Source organism: Strongylocentrotus purpuratus, unplaced genomic scaffold (genome assembly GCF_000002235.5).
Source record: "Strongylocentrotus purpuratus isolate Spur 01 unplaced genomic scaffold, Spur_5.0 spur5_scaffold_17, whole genome shotgun sequence".
In the NCBI taxonomy this organism is placed as follows: Eukaryota; Metazoa; Echinodermata; class Echinoidea; order Camarodonta; family Strongylocentrotidae; genus Strongylocentrotus; species Strongylocentrotus purpuratus.
Window position 1 is genome coordinate 1552096 of NW_022145602.1, and position 21041 is coordinate 1573136.

The 21041-nt window shown below is 38.7% G+C and overlaps 1 protein-coding gene and 1 long non-coding RNA gene across 2 annotated transcripts; one reads left to right on the top strand and one right to left on the bottom strand.

Moving 5' to 3' along the window:
* Positions 1 to 1058: 1058 nt before the first annotated feature.
* On the top strand, positions 1059 to 19269 carry LOC580864 (T-complex protein 1 subunit beta). The gene is made up of 14 exons (XM_030988438.1): positions 1059 to 1152; positions 3022 to 3156; positions 3726 to 3837; positions 4618 to 4694; positions 4930 to 5042; positions 6415 to 6541; positions 7255 to 7431; positions 8753 to 8880; positions 9755 to 9939; positions 10586 to 10753; positions 11798 to 11901; positions 15342 to 15441; positions 15886 to 16027; positions 17627 to 19269. The coding sequence occupies exons 1-14, from the start codon at positions 1150 to 1152 to the stop codon at positions 17649 to 17651; spliced, it is 1596 nt and encodes a 531-aa protein (XP_030844298.1). The 5' UTR covers positions 1059 to 1149; the 3' UTR covers positions 17652 to 19269.
* On the bottom strand, positions 19166 to 19709 carry LOC115925138. The gene is made up of 2 exons (XR_004064557.1): positions 19432 to 19709; positions 19166 to 19399 (listed from the first exon to the last, which is right to left on the bottom strand). It is a non-coding gene; the product is annotated as an uncharacterized LOC115925138 (long non-coding RNA).
* Positions 19710 to 21041: the final 1332 nt, after the last annotated feature.

Below are 21041 nucleotides of genomic sequence, written 5' to 3' on the forward strand. Positions count from 1 at the left end.
TTAACTTATTTATCTTTCCCCCCTCTCATTCTGACTTGATTCTATATAATTGTAATCAATAAAATCGGAAAGAATAAAGAGGAACAGACAAAGTTGTTAGCCTTTTTGTAAAGGCGGGACAGCTCTATTTGCAAGTATCTTTTGGATAAAAATGCTTGGATACTCTATTTTCTAGCTTTGCACTTTATTATTTGAACATTGCTCTTCTAATTAGGCTTTTAAAATAGCTGTATGTAATATGATGGATGCAGGCACCCCGACATTGCAGCAACGAATACAATAAAATAAGAGGTTTATTCAGTTTATGTTACAATATTATAATGTCATGATTTAACCTCGCAAATATACATGTATCTTCGACTGATTGACTTTTCCAAAATAGATGTATTTCCTTTTAGCATGCAACCCGACATAGCAGCAATGCATGAAGAAAAGTGTGTCTATTAAATAGTTCAAATAGCCAATGGCTGGCTGCATGTTTAGCATTAGTATTGGTTACATAACTTTCGAAAGAACCGTGAATACATGTTTCTCTCTCTCTCTCTCTCTCTCTCTCTCTCTCTCTCTCTCTCTCTCTCTCTTTCTCTCAATTAGGACTTGTGAATTACTGTCTCTTTCGCAAATGTCATCATCTTTATGTTTATTTTCTCTGCGTGTCTATGTCTCTCTCTCTATCTCTCTCTCTCGCTTATACTCTCGCTTACTCTGCCTCTTTCTCTCACTCTCTGTCTGTTTGTCTGTCTCTCCTAGTGCATGTTAGTCGGTCTGTCTCTCTCTCTCTCTCTCTCTCTCCCACCCACCCTACATCCACCTCTCACCCACGCCCCCTCTCACACTCTCTCTCTCTCTCCCCCTCTCTCTCTTTCTCTCCTCCCTCTATTTCTCTATCTCTCTCCCTCTCTCTTTTTCTTTTTTTTTTATACATGTACTATACTTATATAGAGTTAGGGTTAGGGTTAGGGATAAATTTAACTTTCATCTTTGGGTGCATGCATGTCTCTGAACGAATGAGTCAGGTGCATCCAAAGACAAAGTTCGAGATCATTCTACTCGAATGACACGCGCCCTCTGTTGTTGCAAATTAAATATTTCCTCGTGGTGAAGAAAAGGAACAGTGAATTCGCCCGTAACACACCCTAATCCTTCAAAATGGTACGTAATTTCACTTTTAATCATGATTGTCATTTAATTTGAACCTTTTTCTGAAATGAGAAATGTATTGGATTGTATGAGTGAGCGCCGTATATCAATTTTGAATACATGACAAGTAAGGTAGTCGAATTGCCTGGCAACCACAAAACCCTTCGGTCCCATCTATTGATTTCTGTGCATTTTTCTCTTTTGAGTGTTGTGTTGAAAATGGCGGTTTAATTTTTTTCGGTGAACACCCACAGTAAAAGTGTTAAGAACTACTAGGCTCAGGGCAAGGGTTTAGATCAGTTTTATCCTGTCCTGCAATTTTTTATCATATCTAGACCTACTTCCAACAACATAGAATTTTTAAGGTCTTTATTTTACGATTTTTCTTGCTGATTCTTGAAAATCATGACAAGTTTGAACAACAATAAAAATACCAAAACGTGACTTGAATTTGAGTCGAATTAGTTCCTGCCCATCTCATCGCTCCTGCGCCTGCCCGACCATTTCACCACTCCTACAGTTAGGGTGTCTGATTGCGCACCCGATCAGTATCTGAGAATAAGGATCGTCTTCATAAACGAAGATCGTCATTGTATAAATTGTAAACGCGGACCAATGCGTCCTCAAAAAGGATTGTCTGCAAAAAGCAGATGTTCCATATTTTTGATTGGCACATTGGCGATGCTAAAAACGGATTCCGGGATGATTTTCTTGATGCTTTTTTACATTGACTTTGTACAGAGACCTTCACATTATGAGCAATAGATCTAAATCCTTGGGAAGACGGACAACCCATAAAAGTAGACGATCAACTAGGGCTATTTTCCCCTGGGGAATCCAAATTTGGCACAACCAGCGGGTGATTTGGTGAACCGAAACCTGCAGAGCGCCATAGAAAAAAAATGTCCGCGAAAATGCAGACGATCCTTGTTTATGAGGACGCATTTTGTCCCTGTTTTTGAGGATGTTCCTCATTCTCGGACCAGCGCCCCTACTGCCGATGTTGTGTGCTAAAAATTTTAGGGTGTCTGAACGATTTTTCAATTTGGGATCGTTTTTCACCATTTTTGTTTCATATTTCAATAGAAAATGTAATCAGAATAATGTTTCTATCAAAAGATACAGCTCCTCCAAAACTCTGAAATATTCATAGCATTTTGGCCAGAATCGACGAAAAAGACGTACACGCAGAGTTATGTTGTTTTGCTAAATTTAGCCAAACAGCTCTATCGCGCAATATGCATGCGTATGCATATCGCATGCATGTTGCTAAGCTGAATGCGCAACTGGAGCACATTGTCTACAACGTGCGTCCACTTTCTGGTTTGAGCGCAATCTGCAAACCATACCTCCATTTAACCCTGTAAGCTGGGGCTTTGAAGTTTGATGGGATCGGAAGATCGGAGCGACACCCTCGCACCTGTGATCGGTATCGGCATCGGCAAAAATGATCAGCAATTTTTTATTTTTTTATATTTTTTTAATCCCGGAAATTTTAAGTTTTTGGGTTATCAAATGCCTTAAAAAATGCATAGCTGGGATTATTTTGTCATTTGAAGTTGTTGTAGACCATGTTTGTTGATATTTAGTGCCTTTTCCTGACTTTGAAATAAATAATATTGGTCTAAGAAAAGAGGCAAAACATGCGGGCCGCCATTTTGGATTATATTGCATGCCTACATTTTAATTAGAGTTTATCATAATTTACAACACATTTGATTACAATGTCTTGTGTCTGTTAGTTTAGGTGTCACTTAAACCAGTTCAGATTCTCAAGGCTAATGAATCTTCCTAATGATGGAATAATGATGTCGATTTTAATTACAGTTTTATCATAATTTATTATCATGTTATTACAATGTCTTATGTCCTTTGGTTTAGGTGTCACTTCAACCAGTTCAGATTCTCAAGCAGAATGCAGAGGAGGAGAAAGCCGAGATGGCTCGTATGTCGTCTTTCATCGGTGCTATCGCCATTGGAGACCTGATCAAGAGCACCCTGGGACCTAAAGGAATGGTAAGGACAAGACCTGTGTTTGATTTTTAAAGCCCCACTGCACTACTTATAGCTACTTGCGCCCTCTATATAGCAAATAATGCCTAATCGGGGCCTGTTGGTCCCCCATGATCCTCTTTTTCTTATGTTAACACACTAGTTTACGGTTACATCAGTGCACATGCGCAGACAGGCTGACCTCAGGTCATTGGCTTTGAAACAAAGCCAATGACCTGAGGTCAGTGGTATTCATGCGTAAATTAAGATTGCGCCCATGCAAATGATGATGTGCGCGCAGGCAGTGATTAAATCATAATTTGCAAGGGCGCAATCTTAATTTACGCATAAATCCATGACCTCTAGGTCATTGGCTTTGTTTACTCGCCAATTAAAATGGCGCCCCTAACTGTAAACTGGTGTATTGAGAGCTGATTTGATGAGATAACCACCTGTCAGTGACCTTGCAGGGAGGTCTAATCCCCCCTGCCCAAACCAGTACAGACAGGCTTTAAATGTCCTAGAACCAGTGTGAAAGCATGCCATGGATAACACTTCAATAAACTCTTTCATCTCCTCTGTATCTCCTCAAGGACAAGATCTTACAGAGCAACAGCCCCAATGCACCGCTGATTGTCACCAATGATGGAGCCACCATTTTGAAATCCATCGGAATAGATAATCCAGCTGCTAAGATCCTTGTTGGTAAGTCCAAAAGTGTTTTTTTGTGATTTTAATTTATTTCCAATTTATTTCCAGCCTGTTCAATGTAATGTACATGTAAAGACGAATGTTATATTTTCTCCCTTTTTCTACATTGTACAAAACTTGAATAATGCCTCTAAACCTACCTATTCAGCAAATATGTACATGTAAGCGCCGACATCACTAGAGGAGCCTGCACGTATATATATTTTAAAAAATACCAGGGATATGGTGCCTTATCTATGCTGTGAATCCTCCTCTTCCTCATCATCATCTTAAAGGGATTGGGAAATTTTAAAATTTGTTTTCCTAACAGCAAAAGTAGTATGGTAAACTGGTCACTCAAAGATTTTTTACTTTTGTGAGACTTTTCATGATCATTTTGAAGCGCAATTTTGTTAGGGCTTTAGTATTACACCATATCACAGACACTGATAACACGTAGGGTCATGCACCTCAGATTTAACCATTTACCCTCCAGACATGAAATGAGGGAGTATCAGGAATTTGGAAATACATGTAGAGACCCAGTTACCAATTTGTATCCCTTTCATTTCAAACAGGCATGGTTTAGTTTTAAAATTATAAACAGATGATGCAGAAGTATAATGTAGAATTTGGAAGTAGCAATCCACATTGTTACCAGCTAACTCTTCCAAAAATGCATGGATTATTTTGAAATTATAAACTGGCACTGACAGTAAAATTAATTTCTGTCTTATATTCCTCTGTGAAATAATAAAATATGGTACTCTATTTATCCTCATCTTTTCTACTCAGATATCAGTAAGGTGCAGGATGATGAAGTTGGAGATGGAACCACCTCGGTCACAGTATTCGCCTGCGAACTCCTCAAAGTAAGTCATCTCAAATTTGAAGCCCTTTGTAATGTTTAAATCACACATCCACCCTAGTAATGTGCTTTCATCATTGGCCCATCAATTTCTTGAAGTGCCTCGTTGTTTTAGCTAAGGCATAATCCGGTTTTTGTTGAATTGAATTGAATTTATTCACCACTTTCATAAAATATACAAAGTCAAAGAATACTATAACAACTTGCTTAATTGTTTACATTCCAATCTGATTTGACAGGAAGCAGAGAAGTTGGTTGGTCAGAAGCTTCACCCTCACACAATCATCGCTGGCTGGAGGAAGGCTATCGATGTCGCTGTAGAAGCACTCACTAATGCTTCTGAAGACCACAGGTAAGAACTGTAAAGAGTTGTTGTTGTTGGTAATAGTTTAATGGCATTCATTCAGTATTGATTATATACGGCATATCTTTTTGTATAAGAAATATCAGTTATCCGTAAAGAAAACTGAAACAAATATATTTGTAATGATATAATTAATTAACCAGTATTGCAATTTATTAGAGGATGTCCCTCAGTTAGGATGTAAAGCCCTTTGTTGCATCTGCATGACCTTTATTGTATGCACACATTGTGCTAATAACTTTCATTTGACCTAGAAGGTCGGACATGTTTAAAGGCATCGTTTAACTATGTTCGATCTGAAATGCATGGCTATCGATGTAGCTGTAGCCGCACTCACTCAGGCTTCTGAAGACTACAGGTAAGAACTGTGAAGGTGATGTCCCTCAGATAGGATGTAAAGCTCTTTGTTACATTACAATGACTTTGATTGCATGTGCATCTTGATAACTTACAATTTGACCTGGAAGGTCGGCCATGTTTCAACGAGAATTTAATATACAAATGATGCATGCGCATGAGTTCATTATACGATCTATCCGCACTCGAGTTGAGGCTGTGTGTATCTATTGTACGAAGCCGTCAGTCTGAGTGCGATAGATACACACAGCATCAACGAGGGCGGATAGATCGTATAATGACCGAATGAAAACATGCATCATTTGTTTTATACAATGAAATTCCTAGATCCTTGTTATTTGATGTAAAAAGAATTCATTCAAGATTGTTTTGTGACAGTAGATGGCTGACAAATAAATCTCAAGTTTAATAAGTATTAATTTTAGTGCGCACACATAGACAAAGCAAGCGCACTTACCTCGATACCCATTTATGCATAGTGCTGAAGAATAGGCCCATGTACGCGCAATATTAAGCACTCTAACCTCTACGCTCACTACTGCGCACTGAAAAAGCGGGCAATAGTACTGGAAACTATCGCACCCTTTTTCATGAAAAAACGTGCAATGGGCTTAGTAAATGTGATCACACGTGACCGCGCATGACCAATCATTTGATTAGGATCTGGGGGTGAGTTGTATAAAAGCAAATAGCGGACCTCCCATTACTTATTGCACAGGAAAATTCCTTTGGTGCTCATATTTTGCATCAAGCATAACCAGGAGAAAAATGTACGTTTATCATTCACCTTTTCTTTTTGCAACAAAAGCATGATATCATTACTGAGAATATATAAGATTGCCATCAATAATGCAAGATATTTATGCAATGCCTTATTTTTCAGGCAGAAGGGCATGATGTAAAAGGGGTCGAGTCATAGGCTAATTTATTTGTGCCTTTTTTTGTGAGACTTGATTTCATCTTCAAGTTCTAATATCATACTATCTCTCTACTCTCTCCACAGTGACGATGCTGAGAGATTCAAGGCTGACTTGATGAAGATTGCCTACACCACACTGAGCTCAAAGATCGTCTGCCAAGACCGAGATAAGTTCTCTGCTCTCTGTGTTGATGCAATTTTAAGATTGAAGGTAAGCACCATTTTTATTTATCATTAGAGGGTGTTCGCAAAGACAACGGGAGAATTACGGGGATCCAGCTCTTCTGTCGTGTTTAGGGAACGAACGCTATAATTGCCGCGTATGGTCGGAAAATCAACAAAACAGTGAAAATTCTGGTTCACGCATGCGCAGATTGTTTTTTCGCTCGTTGAGATGAGATGAGATTCCTCCCTGGCGACCTAAGATTTCAATACGGAGGGGAGGGGGGGGGGGGGTTTTAAAAACAAAAAAACATTCAGCTTATCATTAGTTGTACATCTAGCATTGACCTCACTACCTTAGCAGCATTGTCTCTCATCTGAATAATGTTCTCTGCGAGTCCCTTTAAGCAAGATAGGGTAACAAATATCAAATTTAGAATGCAAGGAAAACGTCCTTTTACATAAATATATATTAAGTTTTTGTCGTAGGGGGCCCGGACCCCCAATTAATCTTCCTCCTTTTGGGGAATTTCTCTGTCACATCCCTGTCATTCTAGGTGATTTCCAGGCCATCGGATCAATTCTAACTGGCATCCCTGATTAACCAGTTGACTACTGAATTATCTTATTTCCATTGGCTTAACACAGGGACCCCCAGGTTCCAGTAAGCAATGGGTTAACTAATGTTGCATCGACCCTATTCACACGTATATTCTTGTACGACCCTATTCACATTTATATTCTTGTACGTTTCTATCACAGGGAAAGTCTGATCTCCATGCCATCCAGATCATCAAGAAGCTAGGTGGGAACATGAATGATTCGTACCTGGACGAAGGCTTCCTATTGGACAAGAAGGTTGGTGTGAACCAACCCAAGAGGATAGAGAACGCTCGCATCCTGGTCGCTAACACTCCCATGGATACAGATAAGATTAAGGTTAGTGAAAGGACTCATCGTAGGTTGGCAGAGGCAATAGAAGGGACAGATTATCAGAGTGCTGGTACTGTGAAAACCCCTTGCAAACTTTTGTGGATCATTTTTCTTTGATTTGGCGTTGTGACTTTAGATATATTTTAAATTAAGGAGACTATTAAAGATGAAGTTGAGTTCTGGTCATGCGATTGCATTGTGAAAGAAACGGTGTGGAACTGACCAGAAAAGGTTGATCATCTAGCATATAAGAATTTGTGTGTATTGCAAGGTTCTGGAATCATCAAAATGATAAGAAATTTGGCCAAGTCTTGGTAAAGTTACAAACACTTGCACAGAAAGATGTATATGGGACTACACGAACATGTGGCGTAAAAAGCCGCCCCCCCCCCCTTCCGATTTTTACGATGTTACATGCATATTTAGAATATGAAGGCATTTGAAGAACCATGCTTTTCAGGGAACATGTCTTAACTGATGTTCTTCCACACTTGCATAATAAGAATGAGTAATGCTCACAAATTATTTTTCACCTCTTCCCAGAACTCAACCTTCTCTTTAATGTTACAGAATTGAAGAATAGCTTTGAATAAAGAGATATGAATTTCAAAGCCTTTTGTTTTGCTGTCAGAGTAAAAATATTAACAAATAAAGTTAAATATGCAAAATGGGAACATGTTTATGGACAAGTGTGCGCATGTAAAAATGACGCCTGGCTGGAATGCTCCCCAGGGAGTGGAGAATGTGCATACATTGTGTGCGGGTAAGCCTGAATCCAATGACCGGGGTAATAATATACTTATCTGTAAAGCGCTTTGTGAGGGCCTCCGGTCCTGAAAAACGCTATATAAGAACGAGCTATTATTATTATTATTAATAAGGTACGCGGTTGCTCAGAAGCTCAGTTTGTCAGGCGTCATTTTATCATTCATATTTAGGATAAAGATAATATGCCATTCTTGTAGAGCGCATATCACATTATGATATTACGTCTCTATGTGCTTCCAAACGAGTTGCTCAGTGTAGCAAGGAATGAATCCTACCTGCCAGGTATCCACTTACTTCAACTTGGTCTGGTGTGGCAACAGTAGATTAATGTCTTATTGCTGCAGCGGGATTCGAACCCTGGACCTTGTGATTTCACAGTCCGGAGACTTATCCACTAGACCACAATACCTTGTAGTGGAATCAAATAGATGAGATACTATGAATATCATCATCATAATGATTTTTGCAAGACAGAAAGCTATTCATTTCAGCAATAGTAATTGATTACACCACTTCTAAAACTTTGTCAGATTATTAAAGCCTTGCTTTCTTTTTACAGGTGTTTGGTTCCAGAGTGAGGGTAGATTCAACGGCTAAGATTGCTGAACTTGAGCTGGCTGAGAAGGAGAAGATGAAGGAAAAGGTGGATAAGATCCTCAAACACGATATCAATGTCTTCATTAACAGGTATGTAATTCACTTTCTTTTTAATTACTAATCCAGGTTGTTTTATATTTAATGTTGTATTTTTTCCAGGAAGAAGACAGAGCATCAGTGCCTCATGTAATGAATATTTTGTAATTTCGGATTTGTAAAACTGGAAACATTGTTAAACAATGCCTTTAAAGAATTTTGATGTATTGTGACACAAATTCATTTACATATTTCAGACCCTTGTAGGCAGCTGATCTTATACTGGAGTGTTGGCTCAGTCAGTAGAGCATCCGCCTCACAACCGGGAGGTCGTGGGTTCGAACCCCGGCCGCGTCATACCAAAAGACGTTAAAAGATGGGAGTTGTTGCTACCTTGTTTGGCTTTCAACAATAAGGGATAGAGCAACGTCGATCTGGCGCTGCTCAGTGGCTGCCGGGCTCACGATCAATTGGGCAAAAGAATTTCCGTTTCGGTTTAATAAAATTTGGAGTGGACTATTAGGCTATTATTATTATTATTATTATTATTATTATTATTATTATTATTATTAAATTGACAACCAGATAGAGGAAGAAGAAAATACATGATAATCTTGTCAAAAAACTGAATTTCCTTGAAAGGTCATTTCCAACATTTTTAAGAGAGATATTCTATAACTACAAAAAATTATTGGAGTGAAAAGTTGTGTGGGTTGCCAATATTTTGTGATATGATGAACTAATTTACAGCAGTAAGCTTCAAGAGTCTGAATCACTCACAAATTTGTTTTTCGCTTTTTGTTGTGTCAGAGTGCATTGTTTCACATTGTGCATGATTCAGACATATCATAAGCTTTCAAAGAAGTTTTTTAAAGAACATATTAATTATGTAGATGAGATTTCAACTCCCTATTTCTGACCCTTGTAGGCAGCTGATCTATAACTACCCCGAGCAGTTGTTCGCTGACCAGGGAGTGATGGCCATCGAGCATGCCGACTTTGAGGGCGTAGAGCGTCTAGCCTTGGTGACCGGTGGAGAGATCGTCTCCACCTTTGACCGCCCCGACCTGGTCAAGCTGGGCCGCTGTAACCTCATCGAGGAAATCATGATTGGTCAGTGAATTGATTTTGTTGTGATGATTTATTTTATTATCTATTTCACTTCATGACTTTAGTCCAAATAAACATAAAAGTGACCAAGTGGTCAAGCTGGGCCGCTGTAACCTCATCGAGGAAATCATGATTGGTCAGTGAATTGATTTTGTTGTGATGATTTATTTTATTATCTATTTCACTTCATGACTTTAGTCTCAATCAACATAAAAGTGACTTGTGAGTATACTTCTCGACTCATTGCAATGATTGTCTTTTGATCATAGTAAATCACCAACACAAAAGCTTGGCTGTTGAGAATGTTGTATGAAATCAGAAGCAAAAGCAACCAGGATATCAAAAGGAATAGCAGTAAAACAAATTAATGTAGCTCATTTTCATGAATGTCTTAAAGCCTATCTGCTAGTTTGGCCAGGAGGGATTGGACCTTCCTACATGGTCACTGACAGGTGGTTATCTCATCAAATCAGCTCTCAATTAACATAAGAAAAAAGAGACCATGGGGGACCAACGGTCACCGATTAGGCATTGTTTGCTATATAGAGGGAGCAAGTAGTTACAAGTAGTACAGTGGGACTTTAATATTGTCTGTTTGTAAAGTTTAGCCATCGAAAATGAATGCTGACTTTTGACTTCGTTCCTTTAGGTGAGGACAAGCTGATCAAGTTTTCGGGTGTGGCTCTGGGCGAGGCCTGCACCGTCGTCCTGAGGGGCGCTACCCAGCAGATCCTGGATGAGGTAGAACGCTCTCTACATGACGCCCTCTGTGTCCTATCACAGACAGTCAAGACTAGACGCACAGTACCAGGAGGAGGTAGGCTTTAAGTTTGTGCTGCTCTTAAGTTAGTAATGTATAAATAGTCCCCCTGCGACAACAAGGAGGGAAGCTGTATTGAAATATTTAGGGCTTGTATACATGGCCCCCTTGTGAAAACAGGGAGGGAAAGGGGGGGGGGGGAGAAGGGCTGTACTGAAATACTTTGGGTTTGTATACAAATTCAAATTCAATTCAAATTCAAACTTTATTGATTTCAATCCAAACAAATAGGTCCCCTTGTGAAAACAAGGAGAGGAGGGGGGGGGGGGGGGGGGGGGGGGCTGTATTGAAATCTTTAGGATACATGGCCCCACTGTGAAAACAAGGTGTCCATAATTAAATTGTGGGGGTTCATGTGTACCACACATCAGCTAGTGTCAACCCTTGCCAAACCCTATGGAATAAACCTCAAAGCAAGTGAAGTGTCTGTTGGCTGATAAAATATTTGCAAGACATCAATCTACATTTGCCACACTCAACCCAGGGGGGTGTTTCACAAAGGTTCGAAGTCAAAATTAACTCTAAGTTGGACTTAAATATTATGGAGAGCCATTTATAGCCTTATTTTGAATTATTATATTCAAAAGCAACAATTCAAGTATTTTAGACTTTTCATAAATTCCACATCAAGAACATCAAATCTCCCATTATAATAGAAAATATGAATGATTTGAATCAACATGTTATGCCTTTTAAAATAACTTTATCAAAATAGTTTCAAGGATGCTAATGGCTTTCCATAATTGTAAAGTCCAACTTAGAGATAAGTTCAACTTAGGATCTTTGTGAAACACCCCCAGGTGATGTAAATGGGTACCTGGCAGGAATTAATTCCTTGAAATGCTAGAGTGACGTAATAATAATAATAGCTCACATTTATAATGCGCCTGATACTACGTAATGGCAGCACAGCTAAAGCCGGGTAATAATCTCCAAGTTTGGAAGCGCTAGAGACTTGATTATAATTCGCACTATGTAAAAGCTGAGTATTATCATCATTATTATATGTCTATGCTGTGTCTTATCCTTCTTTGTAACTAGGTGCCTCTGAGATGCTGATGGCCAATGCTGTATGTGAGCTAGCAGCCAGGACTCCAGGCAAGGAAGCCGTCGCTATTGAGGCTTTCGCCAGGGCTCTTAGACAGGTAAGATAACACCAGGGCCTTACAAAGAGTTTATTATATTGCCCTTTAGGTTCTAAAACATGGGTTGGTCGATCAGAAATCTTTTTTTTTTTTTTTAATTTTTTTAAAAATCTCCCTCTTGATTTCAAGATTTTGGGGTCAGTCGCAAAGGACAATACAACACCTTTTTTTGTAGGTCTTAATATCAATCACAACTTTGTACATAAGAGATAATGGACTCCAGGCAAAGAAGCCGTCGCTATCGAGGCTTTCGCCAGGGCTCTAAGACAGGTAGGATAACTCTCTCTCTCTAAGTGCCATATCGATTGACTTTTGCGATCATGCTGCACCAATCCCAGTTCTTTCACTCCTCTCTTGTCCAAGAATTTCTGCAGACTGTCTATCCAAAGTATCCTTCTTCCCTTACTCCTCCTTCCCATAATTTTCCGTGTTAAAGCAAGATTCTCTAGGCCTTCTTTACATGTAATGTGACCCATGAACTTCAACTGCCTAACACCTGGGGGGCGTTTCACAGAAATTGCCATCAGTGACAAATGACAGTTTTTCGTTATAAGCTAGCGAAATTCTTGCTTCCGATTGGTTATCAGCAGATTTCTCACTGATTTTTGTCATTTGTCATTGAAAAAAGGCTTTGTGAAACAGGTTCTAGGGCCTTATAAAGAGTTGACATTGATTGATATCAATTGCAACTATGTACATAAGAGAAAGGGGACTGCCAACTTGCGATTGATTGGAAGACTTGCGATTGATTGGAAGACTTGCGATTGATTGGAAGACTTGCGATTGATTGGAAGACTTGCGATTGATTTGGAAGACTTGCGATTGATTGGAAGACTTGCGATTGATTTGGAAGACTTGCGATTGATTGGAAGACTTGCGATTGATTGGAAGACTTGCGATTGATTGGAAGACTTGCGATTGATTGGAAGACTTGCGATTGATTGGAAGACTTGCAATTGATTTGGATCAATTGCAACTCTTTATGAGATAGGGCTCAGATCAACAGTATTTTCTTTTTATGCCTCCGTTACGAAGTAGCCGGAGGCAGTATGTTTTTCGGGTTGTCCGTCCGTCCGTCCGTCCGTCCGTACGTCCGTACGTCCCGTTCTCGTGATCGCATTATCTGAAGAACCGATTGATGGATTCCTGCCAAACTTTGGTCATGTATGTATCTTGCAGAGCCGATGAACTTATTAGATTTTGGGGTCATGAGGTCAAAGGTCAAAGGTCACAGGGCTCATTATGTATGCAAAAACAGCTCGTGATCGCGTTATCTCAAGAACCGATTGATGGATTCCTGCCAAACTTAGGTCATGTATGTATCTTGCAGAGACGATGAACTTATTAGATTTTGGGGTCACGAGGTCAAAGGTCAAAGGTCACAGGGCTCATTATGTATGCAAAAACAGCTCGTGATCGCGTTATCTGAAGAACCGATTGATGGATTCCTGCTAAACTTAGGTCATGTATGTATCTTGCAGAGCCGATGAACTGATTAGATTTTTGGGGTCATGAGGTCAAGGTCAAAGGTCATGCGGCTCATTATGCATGCAAAAATAGCTTGTGATCGCATTATCATTAGAACAGATTGATGGATTCCTCCCAAACTAAGATCATGTATGTATCTTGCAGAGCCAATGAACTGAGTAGATTCTTGGGTCATGAGGTCAAAGGTCAAAGGTCATGGGCTCATTATGTATGCAAAAATAGCTTGTGAACGCATTCTCATTAGAACTGACAGATGGATTACTATTTAACTCGGGACATCTTGCAGAGCCAATGAACTGAGTAGATGTTAGGGTCATGTGGTCAAAGATCAAAGGGTCATATATGTATATGAGAAATTGCTTGTAATCACGATATTCTGAGAACCTGTTAATGGATTACAATTGAACTTGAATTTGAACAATTTCTTCTGTTTTGGTTTGTAAAATTGCTCTATGACAGAGGCATCATTTCGACTGCGCGCAGTCGAAGTTCCATCTAGTTACTCAAGTTTCCAAATTCTGAAACAAATTAAATAAAAAACCTTTTTTGTACATACTAAACCACGGCCTGTCTTCTCAAAACTATGTTCTCTTTCATGTCGATGAAAAGGACAAATTGAAATTGCACAAAACAGACATGTACAGGTCTTCTCACATACATCTTTCATAACTGTAGATATACATAGCCAGCTTTGTATAGAATATTACTAGTGACTTGTGCCGATTTAAAATTGTAAGAATTTTGTTGTATCGGTATCTGGAAAGTGGAAAACCTGATCTAATCTCCATATGTCATTATGCCTCTGTTTTTTTTAGGCATTATTTCAGATATGAAAATGCGAAAGGAGTGGGCTGAAACTTGCTTTCAAAAATTTATATCTTTCAACATTAGAATTAGTAGATTTCACCTGGGTATGAGTAAATCTACTTTTCGTAAAATCAACATTAAAGATAAACTTGAGTACTGGTAATGCGATTGCATTGTGAAAGAAAAGGTGTGGAATGGATCAGAAAAGTTGATCATATAGCATGTAAGTAATGGTGTGTAATGCAAGGTTCTAGAGTCATCAAAATCATCATAAATTTGGCAGAGTCTTGGTAAAGTAACAATCACTTACACAGATAGATGTATATGGGACAACACACATGGTGTCGGGGCTAGTACTACCCTGATTTCCTTATCTTTCTATGCTCATTACTCAGCCAGTATACATTTTCTTCCAAAATTGTTTGGCACATGACATTTATTTGTAATCTTGAACATTCAGTGTAAGTTTCGTTAGATTCTGTGAGAATTCATTTTCTTTTTTTACCAGAACTCAAGTTTATCTTTAATCTCCTCTGTCTTATGACAAAAAAAAAACCTTTATAAGAGGAGAATATGCTCATCACTGGCATCACAATTTTTTGGGGTTGATAAATCCCTTACAAATGTCCAGGGGAGTGTTTCACAAGACTAAGATCAACTTTAAGTTGGGCTTAACTATGGCAGGCCGTTTTTGCCACTGTTTGCTCTCACCATTTCCTGGCATTGGTCTCTCAAGGGACATACAAATCATGGCCACAAATCTACAGAATTTACTTTTTTTTGATAGTTCATTATTGAAGTAAAAAATATTATCTAAAGATCATAATGGTGAGAGCAACCAGTGGCATGAATGTCTTGCCATAGTTAAAGCAGGACTGCACTACTTGTAGCTACTTGCGCCCTCTATGTAGCAAACAATGCCTAAGCGGTGCCTGTTGGTCCCCCACAATCCCCCTTTTCTTGAGTTAATTGAGAGCTGATTTGAGGAGATAACCACCTGTCAGTGACCTTGCAGGGAGGTTTAATCCCTCCTGGCAAACTTAAATTTCAAATTAAAGTCTATCTTGGTCTTTGTGAAACACTCCCCAGGTCAATGAGAATGTTGTTTGTTATTTATATTTGTACGTTTTGTCTCTCTCTCCTAGCTCCCAACCATCATCGCTGATAACGCTGGATACGATTCAGCTGAACTCGTCTCTCAGCTCAGAGCAGCTCACACTGCGGGAAACTACAAGATGGGATTGAGTAAGTCTCATCTATTTCACTTTCAGTCAGATTGCATTTTAAGTCTTGCCTTGAAATACCTGCATGTAAACACCTCAAAGCGGCTATCGATGCAGTCACTGCAGTATTTACCTTTCATTTTACTATGCTGTTCTTTGAACCAGCCTACAGAAAGTAAAAAGTTGTGCAGAAGTGACATACAGAAAAGAACCAACATAGACATGCATATATGGGACTGAAGATAAAACTAACTTGCTTTTATACGCATTGACCTATTACAGATATGAATGAGGGTACGATAGGCAATGCCATGTAGCCCAGAGGGCTTGAGGTTCGTGCTGTTCTTTGAACCACCTACAGAAAGAAAGTTTGCAGAAGTGGCATACAGACAAGAACCAACATAGATATGAATATACGGGACTGAGGATAAAACTAACAGCTACTATTCACATTGACCTATTACAGATATGATTGAGGGTACGATAGGTAATACCATGGAGCTAGGAGTACTGGAGTCGTTCCAGGTGAAACGTCAGGTGGTCCTCAGTGCTTCGGAGGCTGCTGAGATGATCCTACGTGTTGATAACATCATCAAGGCTGCACCCAGGTAAGATCATGGGTTTTTTTAAGCCCCACTGCACTACTTATAGTTACTTGCACCCTCTATATTTCAAACAATGCCTAAACGGTACGTTGATCCCCCATGGTCCCCTTTTTTTTCTTATGTTAATTGAGAGCTGATTTGATCAGATATCCACCTGTCAGTAACCAAGTAGGGGGGGGGGGTGTCTAATCCCTCCTGGCCAAACTAGTGCAGACAGGCTTTAAAGGATGGTGAAACTTCATAACTGCCAACTATCCTATTTTGGGGCCTTCGAGCTATTGTTTTGAACACTAGATTTCTCTCTTTTTCTAAAGTATTCTGTGTGAGAAGTATACAAAATGAACTGTATTTCTAATTTTGCCTTGAGAGATTTCTAATTTTTGCTGTGAAAGGTTGGCAGGTATGAAAATATTATAAATTATTATTATTGTTAATTTTGCGTGCTCTGAAGACACTGAATATTGCCCTTTTAGTCAGGAAAATTCCTGCTTTCCTCTATAGATATTCAAATAAAGTGGGGAAAAATGTCCTTGTTGTGACATTGTTTCACAACCCTTGTGAATTTCATTAATGTTGCTCCTTCCTTGTTTGAGGCAACTCTTCATTTCCAAAGGGAACCCCCTCCCCCCAAAAAACAACCTCATTCAAGGTAAAATATCCCCTTTAATCTTGATAGTGATGAAGAGAGTTGGAGCATGATGTTGACCACATGTTATCTCTTTCTCATCATCTCTACTCCAGCCATTTTAATCACATGTTTTGCCAACTGCTCCAAAGCAGAATTAATGACGTGGGTGCACTCATTTGTTGTGAACCCCAAGGCTACTTTACTCTGAATATATTATTATCGTATTGACAGTATGTTTATCATTAGTACTGTACCAGGTTCAGTTCGGTAGATATGTGGATAATTGAACGATTGAAAGCTGATAGCGCATCGTTAAAGGAATTGCATAGAACACAATTTGTTGACTTGTTGAGGGTTTTTAGCTGCCTGGGCAGTTTCTTGTTTCTTATTGTCATTTAACTAACCTGAAGCATGTCTATTTCATGTCTATTCAGGTCATTGAATTTCTAGAATTTCCTTTCCTTCATTTCGTTCAAGATTTAGGATTAGAGGTAGATCGTGATTAGGTTTTATCTTGAGTTTAGCGTTAGATGTGTTTGGTCCAGTGTTAAACTTAAACATTTTATTCTTGTAGGAAATCAAAAGCAGAGCAATAGTCGATAGTTTCAAAATTCTATCAAGGAAACAGAAAAATGGGCCAACTTTATAGACAGGTTTATTATACATTTTTTCCAAGGAAATAGACAGGTGGCTATTACAGAAAAGTTGCCACTAAGGCAGGTGTTTCTCTACGTTTGAAATGCTTTTTTTTATAGATCTGTGACAGAGGTTTATAATCTCATTTATGTTGTTTTTCTCTTCCCTTTTATCCATCTACCTATCTTTCTTTCAATCTTCTCTCTCTCTTCTTCTTTATCCATCTTGTTATCTTTCTTTCACTCTTCTCCCTCTCTCTTTCTCTCAATCTTCCCTTCCTCTCTCTCTCTTTCTTTCAATCTTCCCTCTCTTTCCATCTTTGACCTTTGACCTCCCAGGCAACGAGGCGACCCAGGTCATTGAGAGATGCAGATCTGATGTACATACTACCTACCGTAGGAGCTGACTTGTAACTTGTGAATGTACGATGCAACTATAGCAGCGATACCCTTTAGAGTAATGATAGAATACCGTTTGACAAACGGATTCTATCTCCCCTTATTTGAATGTCATGGGGCATTTCCTCAATCGTTATTCCAACGACACTGTATTACTTATTTCCCATGAAAAAATGTTGCCATGTTGGCTAATTCTCCAATTCTTACAGTGGAACATTGTTACATGTAAACCATCTTCTTTAGACAAAGGAAGGTACCTTGATATACACAATTTTGTTACATGTACAGTTAACATCTAAATTATTCATACCCCTTGTAAATTTGATGTTTTGTGTGTTTTTCATATTTCAAGAATGAAAGGCGGATTGGTTGAATGTAGGCCTTTGTTACATACTTTTAGATGTAAGCTTTGTTATTTCACATTCTCGAGAAATATAAATTGGGGACAAATCGATTTTTTACCTAGGCCTACTTAAAAAATTTAAAACCTTGGTAAGGGTATGAATAATCTAGTTGTTACCTGTATGCTGGGGCTTACAAACTGTGTAGTGGAAAGATGTGGGCCCTGGAACGTAAACAAGTTACAATCAGTCATATCTACTTCAATAAGCAGTAAATTAGGATTGCTACCATGTTACAGGTTGTACAATGCAGTAAGATTAGAGAATATTATTTGTATGATTGATTGTATGGAAGTCATTTTTTATGTTACAGGGCTCTAGTTACATCGAGAGTCTGTTAGGTTTTTTGTAAAGCAATGTTCAACTGTGTGTATTTATGTTTTGAAGAAAAGTGGAGCAATGCATTGTTATTGTGGTACGTTTCTCACATTTCACCCGAATTGGTGCATACGACAAACAAGAAAACAAGCGTGAATATGAGACTGCCCTAGGTGTTCTGTAATAGATAGTGATCGCAATGAAATGTCAAGGCTATTCATTCCGTGAAACTTAGCCTGATTACCTGGTGTGAACTATACATGGATTTCCCAGGCATCGGTGGAAATCGATCAGATTAAAAATGCTCTAGCCTCTTCCAACTCATTCTAATGAACCCGGGGAAGGATGTCAACAGCCATTTATCGTCTCTCATAGTAGACATATTTAGAGCCAATACTACCCTTGCGCAAATTAGCCATGTCGTCGCTGTTTTCACGAAGTGACGGTAGTGAAAAAAAAACTGCATTCACTTTGCGTGACGATTTTCCTCACTACCGTCACTTTGTGAAAACAAGGACGATGTGGTTCAAATATCATCATAGCATGTTATAATAACATAAGGTTAATCTTTTAGTTTTTGTATTGGAAATGCAATTAAAGACTGGCCTAAATTCATTCTGAATCTAAATAAAATCTCAAGATGTTTTTACTCCAATTGAAAGAAGTAAAAAAAAGAGAAGTTAATAGGAAATTCCCTGAATATATTGCTTGATGTATGTGCAAGAAGTTAACTTAAATACAGTTATGTCATGGTGTAGAGTTTTTTTGAGTGAGACAGTGTGAGATTTTTTTTTCTTTCTTTTGTACTATTTTATAAGTGTGAGGCAAGGCATGAAAACATTAAATGTGAATGTGATGAAGAAACAAATCTGTAAGTGTGATTTTGTACAGGTGTTTGTTTTACTGATAAGGAAACTGTTGAAGCTCTTTTTAAATCATAAAGCCTTGACAATACTGAACACCAAAGCCACTCTATACACAGAGTTTGACCTACCTGGTTCGAGTTGGACACAATATGGTGACTACTGCTTTTTGGGGCAGCACAGAACAAAAGAATATATGCCATGTTGTGACCCAGTGAAACCAAGTTGGCCAAACTCTGTGTTTAGATGGCTCTGCTTAACACACATGGCAACAGCCCTCAAGTCAGACAGCCAATGAGAACGATGGTCCACAGACCGACGTATCAGTCTCGTAAACCTGTCCAGTTTTCTGCGGATTCATGGGCCTCATGTGGTGTTGGTCTACAAGGTGTCCCAGACACCAGACACCCTCTCTCTCTCGATTGACTTTGGCGATCATGCTGTTCCACAACCCTCAGCTCCTAGCCTTCTCTATTAACACCACTCCCAGCTCTTTCACTCCTCTCTCTTCTAACAATTTTTGCAGTCTGTCCATCTAAAGTATCCTTCTTCCTCTACTCCTCCTTCCCACAATTTTCCCTGTCAAAGCAAGATTCTCTAGGCCTTCTTTACGTGTAATGTGACCCATGAACTTCAACTGCCTAATCAACATCTCGCATATCATTTTTCTTTGCACTCCTGCTCTTCTAAGAACTTTCTCATTACTAACTACGTCAGTTCAAGAGATTTTCATCATCAATTCCAGACACTAACACTAACACTTCATAATGAATGATGAACAAAATCATGGATACCATATTTCATATAGAATGAATGAGTGATGCACCCATTTATTAATATCAACATACAAATATGAACACCAGGAACACATATCCTGAAAATGTTATCATATTCCGGCAATTGCACAATTCATATACATTACAAATTGCAATGATACAAATACATCTCATGAACAAATAAATAATACACTATCGAAGGAAAAATACTGTGCAGCATAGTGAGGATATATATATATATTTAAATGCACAAAAAGGGACACGTGGGACTACAAGATACTGAATGAGCACTTGCCACCAAACGGTGAACTAATTTGGTCAGTAATCAAATGCATAAAAAGGGACATGTGGGACTACAAGATACTGAATGAGCACTTTTTGTATAGTGAACTAATTTGGTCAATAATGACAAGCAATTGGTCTTAATTTGCATTCAAATAATAACTTTCACAATAAGATTGGCCCATTTGGATATAAAAAATATACATGAAGTTCATTATCTTGGTTAAGGAGCATATATGTAATAAACAGAAATACAACAATTCTCGCACTGTAAGAACTACAGATTAATTTGACTAACGCAATGGACCTGCCGAATTGTGTCGATAGTATTTCATCAATTTGAACAATTATTCCCCCATAAGATACAGTAAGACCGTCGAGCGACCGAACCCTCTCGAGTTACCCGTACTTGCATTTCAAATCCTTTGGAAAAAATTGAAATCATAAAATTTGTCCGAAGATCTACTTGAAAGAATGCCGTGCAACCATTTCATGACATACAACAAATGAAGACTACTCCAACAACAGAATAGCCTGGTACATCTATTTCTATTCAGTGGACGAAATAACGAAAACAAAATATAAACAAAATAATACTGAATGTGTGATTCTCTCGCTTTCTAGCATTAAAAACTGCCAACTTCGTAATCCTGATTTCTCACAGCCTGACACAGCCAAGTCAAGACTTTCTCTGAAAAAGAAAAGTAACCAATCA